The sequence below is a fragment of the Empidonax traillii genome, unplaced genomic scaffold (assembly GCF_003031625.1).
Source record: "Empidonax traillii isolate 1590-97213 ecotype Southwest subspecies unplaced genomic scaffold, ASM303162v1 scaffold87:size1256882, whole genome shotgun sequence".
In the NCBI taxonomy this organism is placed as follows: Eukaryota; Metazoa; Chordata; class Aves; order Passeriformes; family Tyrannidae; genus Empidonax; species Empidonax traillii.
This window is the reverse complement of record NW_020955280.1, coordinates 767539-780987: the sequence shown is the minus strand read 5'-3', so window position 1 is coordinate 780987 and position 13449 is coordinate 767539. Positions and strand designations below refer to the sequence as shown.

The 13449-nt window shown below is 48.4% G+C and overlaps 1 protein-coding gene across 8 annotated transcripts in view; it reads right to left on the bottom strand.

Moving 5' to 3' along the window:
- The window catches only part of CADM1 (cell adhesion molecule 1), a 133809-nt gene that overhangs the window by 15449 nt on the left and 104911 nt on the right, over positions 1 to 13449 (bottom strand). For 3 of the 8 annotated variants that reach the window (XM_027881356.1, XM_027881358.1, XM_027881359.1), the window contains exons 7-9: positions 13051 to 13223; positions 9467 to 9538; positions 817 to 849 (exon numbers count right to left, since the gene is read on the bottom strand). In XM_027881356.1, the coding sequence (XP_027737157.1) occupies positions 817 to 849; positions 9467 to 9538; positions 13051 to 13223 (278 nt within the window). The remainder of the gene's footprint in view (positions 1 to 816; positions 850 to 9466; positions 9539 to 13050; positions 13224 to 13449) is intronic. The other 5 variants (XM_027881357.1, XM_027881360.1, XM_027881362.1 and 2 more) reach the window with 3 other exon arrangements.

Below are 13449 nucleotides of genomic sequence, written 5' to 3'. Positions count from 1 at the left end.
AATCCAGTTACTTCACCAGAGTTAAAAGAAACTAAAATAGCAAGGTCCAACGTGGATTAGCTGTAATTAAAAACTGTCAGAGGTTTTGGTTCTTTAGCTGAAAAGTGAGCTCGTGCCAAAAAACGAGCTGCTCAACTTCCAGCCTGCAGCGCGTACGTAGGCTCGCTGGGGAATGGAGGAAGCTCGGGAAGCTGTCAAGCTGTTAGCTAGACTGCCTCGAGCAGACGAGAAGGGTTACTTTGCTAGACTGCTATGCTGAGAGGAAAGTGTTGCTATTTGTTTTCCCAATCTCCTTCTGCAGTGTAATAACGCAAACTTCACTGCCGACCTCACAGGCGAGCGCTCCTCTGTGGAGCATCCCAGAATCCTCCGAGCTGCCCCACGCTGGCAGACCCCATGGGTGCCCTGTCTTAGAAACTAACTCAAAGTGCAAGAAAAATGCTCAAAACTTTAAAATTAAAAAAAAAAAAAAATTTTAATTCCTATGTTGAAAAGCCATAATTATTGCCCGTGTGTGAAGTGACTCTCCCAGCCGATGGGAGGAGGATCACTCGGCCCTGCTCAGACCTGCATTCACTTCCAAGGGGCTTGGGGCTTGCCTGGCACAGGATGACCAGCTGTGAAGCTCACAGCAGAAATGACAAGAGCAGACAAGACTTTCCAGCCTTAAAACCCATGTTGTATTTATGAGATGAGTCCACCTGAAACACCGTTTTCCCTTGAAGACTCCAGTTCCCTTTTTGGCTCCCCCTTCCCAGGCTTGTCTTGCCACTCAGCAGCGCTGAGAAATAAGATAAACAGGAATGTGATACCAACCGTGAACTGCCGGTTCTGTCGTCGCCGTTGTGTCTACACACGGGAACAGAGGATTGGAGGAAGGGAAGAAACAGGAGGAACAGCATGCAAAAAAAGGGAAAATGGAAAAAATGGAACAGATAATATATGAGCAAGCTTTCAAAGAACATTGCGTGACAAGCAATAATAAAATGAAAGGCAAAAAGCATTTGAAGTGAGTTGCACTGTTTAGAAGACATGCCTCCAGTTCAAAAGCTATGAGCCTGAGGAAAACAGTAAATTTTTCTCTTTTTCCAGGACCTTGCCAGAACAATTACTGGTGGTTGCAAAGTCAGGGGAACAGGAGACAGGGGAGAACACCGACACCAACACTTTAGTTGGCAGGCACAAAACATAAGCTCCAGAGCAGGACGAGGAGCTGAGGCTCAACACACTGCTGTTACTCACTCAAACACTGCCCACACCGGAGCATCTGTGGCTGGGGAATGATCCGCTCCCACCTCTCCTCCTCCTTCCCAGCCACCACCTGCATGATGCACCACGTTTTCAACAAAAAACGTTCTAGAACTGGCAATTGCAGACAAAGGTTACCAATCTTCCTGCTGCAGCAGGTACCTGGTTAACAGCTACAGTTAATTAAAATATCTTGGAGTTTTTTTGGCCATTAGTCTGAAGCTGACTCTACTCCATTCGGACTAAATCCCACTGGGAATTTCTTGAGGGGCACTGCCTTGCTGATGGAGAGATGCTTTGTCTCTTCCAGTTGTTCACAACAGGCAGTTTTAAAGACTGACCCCAGTCTGCAGGCTTTTCCTGACAGTTATCTCCTCCGCACCAACAGGTCTAAATTATATTTATCCACATTACCAAGATTCACTGGCTTATTCAGTTGTTGGAGCTGGGGTCACTGGCTGGGAGGGCTGGTTCCTCTGACATCCCTGGAGCCAATGGCACAACCCAGGTTTGGCCCCAGCCTGCCCGGGTTGGATGCAGTGTTTGAGCGAGTAAAACCGTGGGAGTGAGCAGAGAAGGCTCCACCGAGTGCCCCTGCACAGCCGCCTGGAGCTTGGGTTTTGTAGCAACGACAGACAATTCACAGTGGCGTTTCCCCTCGGTGACATGCTGGCAGAGAACCCAGGACGGGCTCCCTGCACGGGCAGAGGCAGCAGTGGAAAAAGGAGGACCCGTTCCTTGGCAATTTAGCTGAGGACAGCTCAGGGCTGAATTTCTGAAGCAGCAGCAAAGACAAGAATCATACAAGGAATACACAGTACTTAACAGATACAAGGTCTACATGCTTTAATTATGGAAGCAAAACAAATAAACCCTGCACAGTTTAACAAACTGCACCAAGATTTGCATAAGAGATTATCAAGCCATCATTAGCCTGTTTTCACTGCCAACAGAGACTGTTCTCATCTTGGCAACCAAATCTAAGGCACCCTCTAAGAGACCGGCCCTTGTTCTCCTGCAGGAGCTCTGGGGGCTGCAAGGGAACCCTTCCAAAGCCATGAGGAGACCAAGAGCAGGGCTCTGCTTTGGTTTTGGGCAGCAATCCCCAAATGTTTTAACCAAGCAAATGGTGGAGGGGGGAATGGTGGTGGAGGTGGGGGGAAAGTTGTTGCTTAGAAGGGGGTGTAAAACTGAGTATTAATTCCTGAGATGGCATCTATAAATAGTCTCAATTTACTGTCTTCCTGAAATAAAAAAAAAGTTACATCAGCTTTTACATTAAATAGAGAATCTGCTGGAAGCAAACTTGTATTGACGTGCTGGAAGAGATATTAGTCAAGAAACAGTGCAAACTGGACAGTGCATCTCGCTTCCCCGTCCGGGGACAGAGACCAACAGGTTACAAAAAATAAAGTTCTCAAGCGGTTGTAAGTGCGAACAAATATCCAAGTCAAACAACATGTTGGCTGCAGCTGGAATGACAAAGTTATGATTAGCAAATGGTTTGGATGGTTGCAATAGGAAACACAGACCGGTTAAAGTTTAGAGTGAGCTTTCGGGGAGTCCTGTTCAATCCCAGAGTCTTCTTTGAGAAGGACTGCACACACCAGCGCTCCAAAGGGGAATGATCTTGTACTAAAGAGAGGAACGCCCCAACACAGGCACACTACTACAGTGGTGTGGCAAAGGAGAGAAAAACTGTCCCCGGTGCTTTGGTACCAAAGCAGGGCACTCCTGTAAATCCACGTGTGGCCCAGCCCAGAGCTGTCCCTCCTCACCCAGGAAGGAACATTCTGGCCCTGCAATGCTGCTGCTCGGACAAACCCTAACTTTAAGCTGGACTGGCTAACTCTGAATGTGCTTTCCTGAATCCCAGGTATGGGCCATCAGCTTCTGCTTTTGCTTTCAAGAACAGCCACTCTTCTGTGCCAGAGCAGGCAGACAACACCCCAGGGATCAGACCTCTGCCCCACATCCTATAACAAAAAAGATCTTGTTCTCCTCAAATACTGACCAACAAGAAGTCACTCATACATTCCTGACCTAACTAATGTTGAATAAAGCCAAGGAAAGGCTTTGCCATCACCAAAAAGCACAGTTCTGGTCCCTGGCCATCAGTGTGCAGATCACCCCAGGCTAATGCCTGTAATTTAAAATGAAAACTCGTTGATGAAGAATGAGCTGGTTTACCAGGTGTGGCAAAGCCAGGAGGACATAGAAAGCACATAACCAAAGAGACTCAGTGGTAAATACAACATTCTATTTTAAGAGCAAGACTTCTCTTCCCGACACCAATCAAGAAGAGAACAAAATGCTGTTCGGAGAGAAGCAAAACAATGCCATGGCCTTCCAAAATCTCCCTGTACACAAGCTCCCCAGAGGCCTACTTTATAGCTACAGAGGGTACCCAAGGGAAGACCCATCGGCCTCTACAAAGCTGCAAATTTCACTGTATTGGGATTTCTGTTTAGCACTGCCCAAGATGAACAAAGACACCAACACACATCATCCTGCGACACCGATGGTGGCATCGGCCAGCCAAGACAACTCGGACGACACCCAAGCTGCTCTAGGCACTCACCCCCTCATTAGGCAGCTACACAAGCACACACACATATACACACACACATTAATAAAATTACTGTGTAGAGGCAGCACTCCTCTGAGTTACAAGCTCCATCACCGAGCCTCCTCGTTTCCTCAAATGGATTCTCTCCAACTTCAAACTGTTTGCAGAGTGTTACAGACTTTACACTCGGCCAGAATTAGTCCACAGCCTCAAACAGAAACAGCACGATGGAGGAATACTGAAACCCCAGCAGCAAAATTAAATTCCCCCAGTTGAACGCTGGAGCTGCAGTGCTGCAGCCTCGCAGAGGTGCTGAGGAACACACTGAGAATTACAGCAGCACATCCACAAAATAACAGCAAAACCACGCTGCTGCCTTTTAAATTTAAAGAGGCTTTAGCAAGTGTAGATATCAATATATTGCTTTTTAAATTGCTTTCTGAACTGAAACCAAAAGCCAATCTGATCCCTGACGCGTGGAACTCTTATTCTTCCTGATTTTCCAGACTACTTCACATGTACTGACCAGGGTGAGTCTGAATTCCTGCACATTGCTCTCTTTGCTGCAGCCAGAGGGACCAGCCTGCAGCGCTGCAAACGGGATTCCTGCTTTGGATCAGGTCCTTGGGGAGAGTGAAAAGCCCTACAAAACCCTTCCCGGAGTTCCCATGGAACTAACTTCTGTGGGACACCAGCAGAGACATCACATCCCACAGCACAGCGGGCCTGGCTGGTCAGTGCAGCAGCACATCCACCCTCTCCCTCACCACACATCCCTCAGAAGGACAGACAGGGACAATCTTTGCATTCCGATGCCCCACGACCTGCTCCCTACAGTGCTGCAACGTGCCCTGGAGACAGCTTGATTTGCAGAGCAGATGTTTCACAAAAATCATCCCAATCTGCATGGACGGTGTGTGTGACCAGAACAAAAACAGTCCAAAATGAGCGCTGTGGCTCCGGCCGTGTTTTTGCTTGTTTCTCCAGGCAGATTTGGGAGGATTTTGGTTTGATTTCAATCCCAGGCTTGCACATGCCTCAGCCTCACATTTCTGCCAAGCAAGATGATGGTTTGGGCACTGCTTATGCTGTGTCACTGTGGGTAAGGCCAGGTATGACAGTACCTGTCTGCTACTGGCTAGATGTGGGACCCAAAACACTGAATTTTATTTCCTTTTATTTCCTGTCCCAGGCTTGTCAGCTTTGCCTTTAGCCCCTTTAATGCGGGCACATTCTGGATGAAAATGTCAGAAGAGCAGAGAATCATCTTTAAATTAACTTGACATTTTACCAGGGACAGGCAGAAGCTTCAACGTAAAGTGAAAGTTAAATAATAAATAATTTGGGGGAACAAATCCCTGGGCTGCGTCCCTGCATGGTGGTATCAAGCACCTGAACGTGTCACAGCCTGACAGCAGACCAGGAAAGCCGACAGCTAACTGGGAACCCCGGCAGCTCCCGCTGACGTGCTCATCTCCCTGCTTGCAGTGTGGGCACTGCCAGACCCCCAGAAGTGTGGGAGGCTATGGAAGAGTCCAGACCAACATCATCCACCTCTGATCTGGCTGGGGAGCAAATGTGTTTCTCTTTTATAATTAAATTCCACGTCCCCACCTGCAGCAGTCTCACAAAGTGGCCATAGCTGAGGCCCACGATCCTGCCAGGACAAAGTGCCTTATCCCCACAGTGCCCCTTGCCCTCCCACAAACCCACTGCAAGGAAATCTGAGCAAAGGATGACTGGGACTGAGTTCTTCCTGCCCACCAACTGTTGGGAATACGGTTGGAATAAATAAACCCCCTGCAACTGCAGCTTTTCACACCACCAACTGTAATCAGGAAAGGACAAACTCCCACTGAGGGTAAAATCATCATTCTCCTCATTTTGAGGAAGTTTTCTGGCATATGAATGCCTCAAAAACCCACTACACTGTTTCTGCTCACAGAGTTCACACTTCCATGCATTATTATTCTTAAGGCAGCTGGGATGACACAAAAGGGTGTTTTTCAGGAGGCAGTTCCTGACCCCGCAGGCAACAGGAGAGTTCAGCTACCACGTGCCCCTGCTTAAGAGCTGATATTCTAACTCAGCATCAATTCCCAGCTCCTGCTCTGGAGCTCACTGGCACCTGCACACCTCCAAGCCAAACAGAGCTTGCTCCTGCTTGTACAAATGCTCAGCCTCAGGAAGGAACTCAGAGTACTTACACAGCATGGGTTCAGTGCTTTCCAGAAGTGTTCACTGGAGAGACTGGAGCACCTCTGGGAATTCTCAAGCTAAAATCACTGCCCACAGTGTTACAGCCCCCTAAAAAGACAAACACACATCTACTACTCCAAGGGATCAGTGGGGTTTAAGACACGCTGTAAACTGGGATTCCAGGGAGGGCACTGAGAGCTCCCAGCTCATTGCAAATGCTGCTGCAAAGGATGGAGAGCAGGAAACACCAGCAACCTGCACACGTGTCACACTCCCAGGTCTCCACCGAAAGTGCTGCCAAGACACCTGCAGAGAAAGCACAGGAAATGCAAATCTGCACCTACAAATGGTGTCGTGGATCCTGGGAGGTGGATGTGCCAGGTGGGCCAGGCAGCAGCGAGGAGGCTGGGAAAGGCAGGCGAACGCTCCGTGCCGTGCCCTGAGATGAGGACTGGGCTGTGATTAAGGACCTTTATCTCCCAGGAAACAACAGCTGTCCAAGCCCAGCATTTCAAGGAGCAACTTCAGGGTAATTCAAATGATGCCGTTTGCTCTGCTGTATCGTATTGTACATCTTAATGAAGAAAGCCACAAGGACAATTTGAACTGATAAAAACGGGCTCGGCAGTGATAACGGCTGAAACACTAAAGGATGGCTGGAATATCAATGGCACTGGAGGATACATGGAAAAGATCAAGCTGTCATGCAGAAAATCTTTTCAAGCACCTACACTGAAGTGACAGAGGGAAGGCTCTAAAGGTCGCAGTGTTTGGAAACTTCACCATCGCTCAGCTTGTCCCTCGCTGGAGAAAGCATCAGGTCAGCTTTCCAAGAGCTCCCCCAGAAACTCCCTGCACCAATAAATCAAAAGGACAGCTTCCAAGGGCAGAATTTTCTACGGGCACTTGATAGAAACAGCTTCAGTGCAGTCTCTCCCTGTTTTATTAAATTAAAGCAAGACGGCTGCTTTTTGGAACTACTTCATGGCTTCAGGGGACATGAACTAGGCCAGGATTTTACTAGAACTAGGGGAGAAAGGCAAAATAAAATAGATTTCAAGCCCCCCTTATCCTAAGGATTGGATTTCACCCAGCTGGCCCCATATGTCTGGATTGCCAGTGGTTCAGAGAACACCCCGTTGGCTCCCACTGCTCCTGTCACACAGTGCAGTGTTTGGGTGAGGATGGGAATTAAGGTATCAGCTGTCTCTTGAGGCTTTAAAAAGTGTTCTGACACTACTCTGCTATGTAATTCTAGAGATTATGTTAATTTGACCTCATTTTTTCCAGCTACAAAGTCTCTTTAACTATTGAAGGGCAGAAGTCGGTGCCACTCCACTCTGCCTGAGTGCTGGCTGGAGAAGACATACATGCACGTCACTGCATGATGGAGGGAGGTGAAGCCTTGGCTGCTCTGTGTGGGAAAAGCATACTGAACTCACAGGCAGAGGATGGGAAGACACACATCAAGAAGATTCAGTGACAGAGAAGAAAACAAAGATTTCTCTTATCAGCATTAATCTTCTTCCGGCATATCACAAGCAGGATCTGCTGGAACCAGGGAGCAATATCACATTTTCATTACATTTCCAGCCTTCTCAGCAGTTCAAAGCCAATACAGAAAGCCGTCAAGGAGGCAATGAAGAGACACTGGGTTCTGCCAGCAGTCTGAGATCCTCCACCACTGCAAACAAAGGTGAGAGAATGACACTGGACAGCCCCGTGATACTGACCCCAGGAGACCTCAGCCAGGCTGATGACACAGCCATTTCCAACTGGAAGAACCACCACTCTCCCCTTCTTTCTTTCAGTAAGAAAGACCTGGAAAACTACTGCAGAGGAGAGCCCAGAGCTTACTGAACATCCCCAGACAAGCTGCAGCACTTGCAGCAGGAGAGCAAACCACCAAACCCCTATTTATTGTGAAAACCAGCCATGACTTGGAAGCCTGACACAGCAGGTGAGGACAGCGTGGGCTTGGGAAGGTAGTGCTGCGACAATCCCTAAAATGACAGGCTGATAACAACCCAGTTCCCAGGAAAAGGACAGTCGTTAACTTTTGCAGAGATTCACTGAAGGGGTTATCCAAGCATCAAGACACACTGTTCCTTTCAGCCTTCCAAAATTCACTGAAAGCACGAGCAGTTACCGTCAAACCAAAGAAACCTGTGTACACATCCACGTACAGCGTGTGGAGACACACGGGCCCAGCTTCTCTGCCAAGGGCTCTTAGGGAGGCTCTGAGGAAGCTCCAACCTCCTCTGAAACGAAAGCTGGTTAAAGTCTAGAAATGAAAACCACGGAGAACAGGAGGGCGTTCACGGCAGAGCGTCCCAAGCATCCAAACTGGGCTGCCTGGAGCTGGGATTATCGATAAGCACCTGCAGGGAGGAAGCAGAGCGTGGCGAGGTCTGGCAGCGCGATGGTTGATGCCGGCGCGCGTTAAGGCACGTTGGGAGAAAGGCTTCGCCAGCGGGGCCCGGCTTGGTCGCAAAAAACCTCGGAAGGAAAAGAAGCCACGAAACGCCCCGGGCAGGACGGCAACAGTCAGCTGAGCAGCGTCATAAAAGCAAATAAATCGTGAAGGCATTTACACAGGGGATGGTTTACAGCAACAGTAAACGTTGTGCCATTAGCTATTCAATGGTCCATCCTCACCTGCTGTTTGTCACCTCCGCCTCAAAAAAAAAAAAAACAAACCACAAAAAACCAAAACAACCCACAAGAAGCAGCAAGCAAAAGCAGTGGTTGAAATAGGAAAGGTCAGAGAAATGACAATGTGAATGGTTACAAATAAATCAGAAAGGTTTTCCTGATGAGTGAGGAGTCGGGTCTGGTGAGGAGGTATGAGGATGTGTCAGAGAGAGGTGTCATGATCTTGCTGGTTGTTTTTATTCATCTTTTCTCGCAAGACAGGGAAAATCTCACAAGCTGAGAGGCAGCTCCTCAAAAAGGGGCCAATGGACGGCGCTCACTCAATAAAAACAACTGGTGGAATTCCCTTTTCTGGGAGAGTGAGGGAGAGGCTTATCACAGAGAGAGACCAACACCTTGGCATGAGAAAAAACATCTCAAGTCACAAACTTTCTGCTATAAATTGCTCAGAAATTGATACTGATGGGGTGGAGGCTGAAACGACTGCCCGTGTTAAGTGAGCTCTGAGGCTGTTTGCATCCTGCATGTGAAATACCCAATATCAGCCACTGAATTAATGCTGGTAACTGAGTTAATTGCTCTTCCTGCCATGACAATTCCCGCATTTCAGAAACACCCACGGCACAGACCGTCCGACACGTCGAGCTGCCAGACCAGGGCTTGTGCCGTAGGCGTGTTTGAGGGGAAAAAATACTGCAATGGTTTGTTGTTTTTCCCCAGGCTTCATGCTCTGCTTATATACATAAAAGACAATAAACATTCAGGACATTTCCAATGGTTATGAAGGTACCGTACCTGTGATGGTGGTAGGGATGGTGGTGGTAGTGGTGGTGGTTGTTGTGGGAGGAGGGATAGTTGTGGGGGGATCTGGATAAAATATAAAAAGGAAAATAATAAAAAAGCAAATTAAGAAAAAAAACAAGCAGAACACAACAGTGGTCAATCGTGATCAGAGGAAAACAAGGACGCTAAGAAGCAGTGCAGGGGTTGGGGGCCTTTCCTTGGCTAAATCCCAGGGGGAGAGCCCGGCAGCTGTAGGGACAGGGGGGGTCAGATTCTCCACCTCTGCGCTCGGGAGCTGCACCCACACCGGCTGGAGAACCTGGCCCCAAACTCTCCCCCTTCTGCCTTCTACAATGCTAAAAAAAATAAATAAAACCCAGCACAAATTAGTCAATGAGAGAGAGAAATGGAATGGGAGAGGCATAAGGAAAATAAACTGCACGCTTTCCACAACAAAAAGAACAGTTTGCACATACAAGGAGAGACACGGTGGTGCTTTGGTGGTTGTCTACGGATACATTTGCAAATCCAGGTGGGAGGGTTGTGTGAGGGGCCCCGCTGTGCTTCACAGCCTAAACATTACCAGCACATGAACAGATCTCACTGCCTTCCCAGGGCCGTGAACCCCACTGCTCTTCCTCTACGAACACACGGCAGCAGGATGTTAAAAACTACTTCAAAGATGGGAACGAATACAGAGAAATGACAACATCATCACTGAATATCAATGTCCAGGTATGAGGAATTCCACCAAGGTCTTTTAATTAAAAAAAAAAGTCAATATTTTTCTGACAATATCAGTTGCACACTCTTGTTTTTGCTACTAGGGCATCGTTAATGAGACGTTTCTCTCTGTGACCATTTCTCAGACGGATCAGACCTGTTGAGATTCAAACCCTGCTGCTCTTCATGGTATTGATGTTACATACGGGGGAACAGCCTCATCAAAACTATCGGGCAGGAGAAGGTAGATATGAGAAGATGTAAAAGAAAAAATATGTATCAATGCCCAGATGATCAAACTGAATGTGCTAAGTAGTCGGAAAGACTTTGAACTACGGATTCATTCGGCAATAATAGAGCATGAAACCTTTCATGGGTTTTTGATTTTAGATTTCCTCCACAGCACGTCAACTATTCCTCACTAATACATCTGCTACTCTTTCATCTCCAAGTAAGCTCTCTCAGATCCCCTAATTAAGATATCTGAACTTTAATTATACGCTACTTCTTTATTATATTCCATCCAGCTTCCCGAAAGTTAGGGAATGTCACCCCAGAGCTCGCTGTGTTATGAGCTGTCACTGTCCTTCCCTACATCCCAAGGATCCCAGCCCCTGTGCTTCTGGCAGGGTGCTTCTCACTTGCTCCTGATCCATACAGCTCCCTGGGACTGGTGGGGACCCTCAAAGTTGTGGCACAGTGGGACTGGGGGAAGAGCCCCTGGACACACACCCACTGGCACGGGACAGGCAGGCCCTTCCTCCATAAAAGCAAAACAACAAGCTGGTGTGCTAATGGTGCTGAAAGTTTCTATGAAATGTGGCTGCCCAAAGGGAGGAAAAGCATGAATTTTAGAAATAAACACATTTTCAGCATGTGTGATGTGACTGGGCATCCCCACCCCACGTGGGCAGCTGGGAAGGCGTTGGGCACAGCTCAGCAGTGGCTGCTGGAAGCTGCTTGCATTTCAAACCACTGACCTGCAGAGGAGTCCCTTTGGAATGGGACTACCTGGACCCCGACCCTCCTGGAGCTGTGCCAGACTCTGCTCTGTGACACCCTGGGCGTGCCGTGTCTGTGACCCCGCTGTTCCCACACCGATGTGCCAGGAGGCACAGCTGATGACCACAGCCCAACCACTCCCTCCCCCACTTTGGACTTTGTCCTGTTAGCTTAAGGGTTAAAAGGATTCCTTACGCTGTCCAGAGTGCCAGATCCTAGCAGGATGCTCCCAAACATGCAGGAACTGGAGGTGATGGAGAGCTAAACCCTTCTCTGCCCGTGAGCAACCCTCTCCTATGTGGCCAACACGTCTGCCAGATGCCTGAGCTACAGCCCATAGGCCTCCATCCCCTGGGAACCTGCATCTCCTTCCAAGTCATGCTGTCTTGGGTCTCCTCCTGTGGATTTAATCCCAAGAGGGAGCAGCCCTGAGGGAGCCCTGTGCTGTGTATTCTTACCCCCACCCAAAGTGCAGAGTAACTTACACATACAAGAGTCACCACGAGCTCTAAGCCCCAGGTCAGTAACCTGGGGAGGTTCATCCAGCCCTCCCTTGGCCTAGGATGGGTATGTAGAACTACACAAAGGGGGAAACCACCTGCCCCACAGCTGCTTTATGGCAGCAGCGTTCATCTCGTGGGGGACTGCCTGTGTCCTGTTCTAATTGCTTTCCTCGTTGTTTGTTTTTTAAACACTGATGTAAACAAGGGGCTTTTTTATATATTGTGAGCATGCAAATTATCCATCATAAATGCCTATCTGACTTAATTTTGTAAACTGGAGTCTTGTAGAGTGAAAGGCGCTAGGAAAACTACCCATATGAGGGGGCACATGAGTTTTATATCAGCTGAAAGCTGTCGCTTTGGTATTATTTCAAGTCTTTGGGCAAGTTTCTATGACTGGGCTTAAAACTGCTCCTGTGGAGGTGGCATCTGGAGAGGTGTGGGAGGTTCTCTACTGTTTGACTGGATCAAGCCACTACTAGAGAGCGTGGACTGCAGAGCTTCAGGCGGCTGCTACACAGAACAAACTTCAAACCAAGTCCCACCCGAGTGGAACTGCAGCATTGCTCAGGTTGGAAAAGATCTTTAAGATCATCCAACACCCACCACGAGCTCAGCCCAGTCACACACAACCACTCTTAACAGAGAAAGTTTAAATATGCAGCCTAAGGGAACAGCTCATCATTAATGGGGGGAATGGCTCTGCAAGTGCCTCCTGAACCTCCATTCCATGTGGTGCCTCGTGGCAGGAGCACGAGGCTTTACAGCAATGCCAAAGTAACGCAGAGGAAGCGAAGAATTAAAGCAGGTACTTAATAGCACTTTAAAAGATGCTGAGGCATGTTTAATGGCTGCCCAGCTGCACAGACAGGCTTAAGGCAACTCATTCTTCCAGTTTATTTACTGGTTTGTAATTGTCTGGGAATGCTGGCTGATTCCTCAGTAATTTAAGTTGCTAATGGAAGGCTCAGAGCCCTCTGGACCATTGCTCGAGCCACTGGAGGCGTTACCAAAAGGACAAGGAATGATTAGGGAAGCCCTAGAACTGCACGGCCCTTGCCATGCCCCTGCTCTGGCTTTTCCTTAGGCTTCCCCTGGCAGCACAGGTGTGGCACGGCCAGCCCCGAGGGCGGCTCCAGAGGGGGAACTCCCCGGAGCGGGGACAGGCGAGGCACACACCGAGAGCCCCCGCAGCACCCACGGTGGTTCCCCGGCCCCTGCCCCGGCCCGGCCCGGCGTCGAGGCGTCAGGAGATGCCTGCAAACCTGGCATTAAGCAAACGTTAAGTTCTGTCACAGCTTTCCGAGCAGGGCATGGTGCAATTACGTGTAAACGAGTCTAGAAGAACGGTGGTTTTTTCTCACGTACCGTATACAAACAGCATGTAATCCGCATGTGATTTCCCCACCGCGTTGGAAGCCTCACAGCGGTATGTACCATTATCTGTTTTGTTTAGGTTACTAATGAGAAGGTTTGAACCAGACACTACAACGTGTTGAGGCATCTCATCATCTACTCTTAACCACCTCATGTCCGTAGGCCTACAGAGGAGGGAGAAAAAGAAACAGTCACATTACTATTTTCCTATGGTCAAGATGGCATCTTCAATAGTTCATCCACAGACAGAAAGCCCAAACCAAGAAAAACTGTAAAGAAACAACACACACTTTTTTGCACTACTCAAGCCCAGATGCTGTCGGGCTTCCTCAATTTAAATTTATTTTAACCCAACAGGAAACTGTATCCAGACCTTAAATTTTCTGAAAA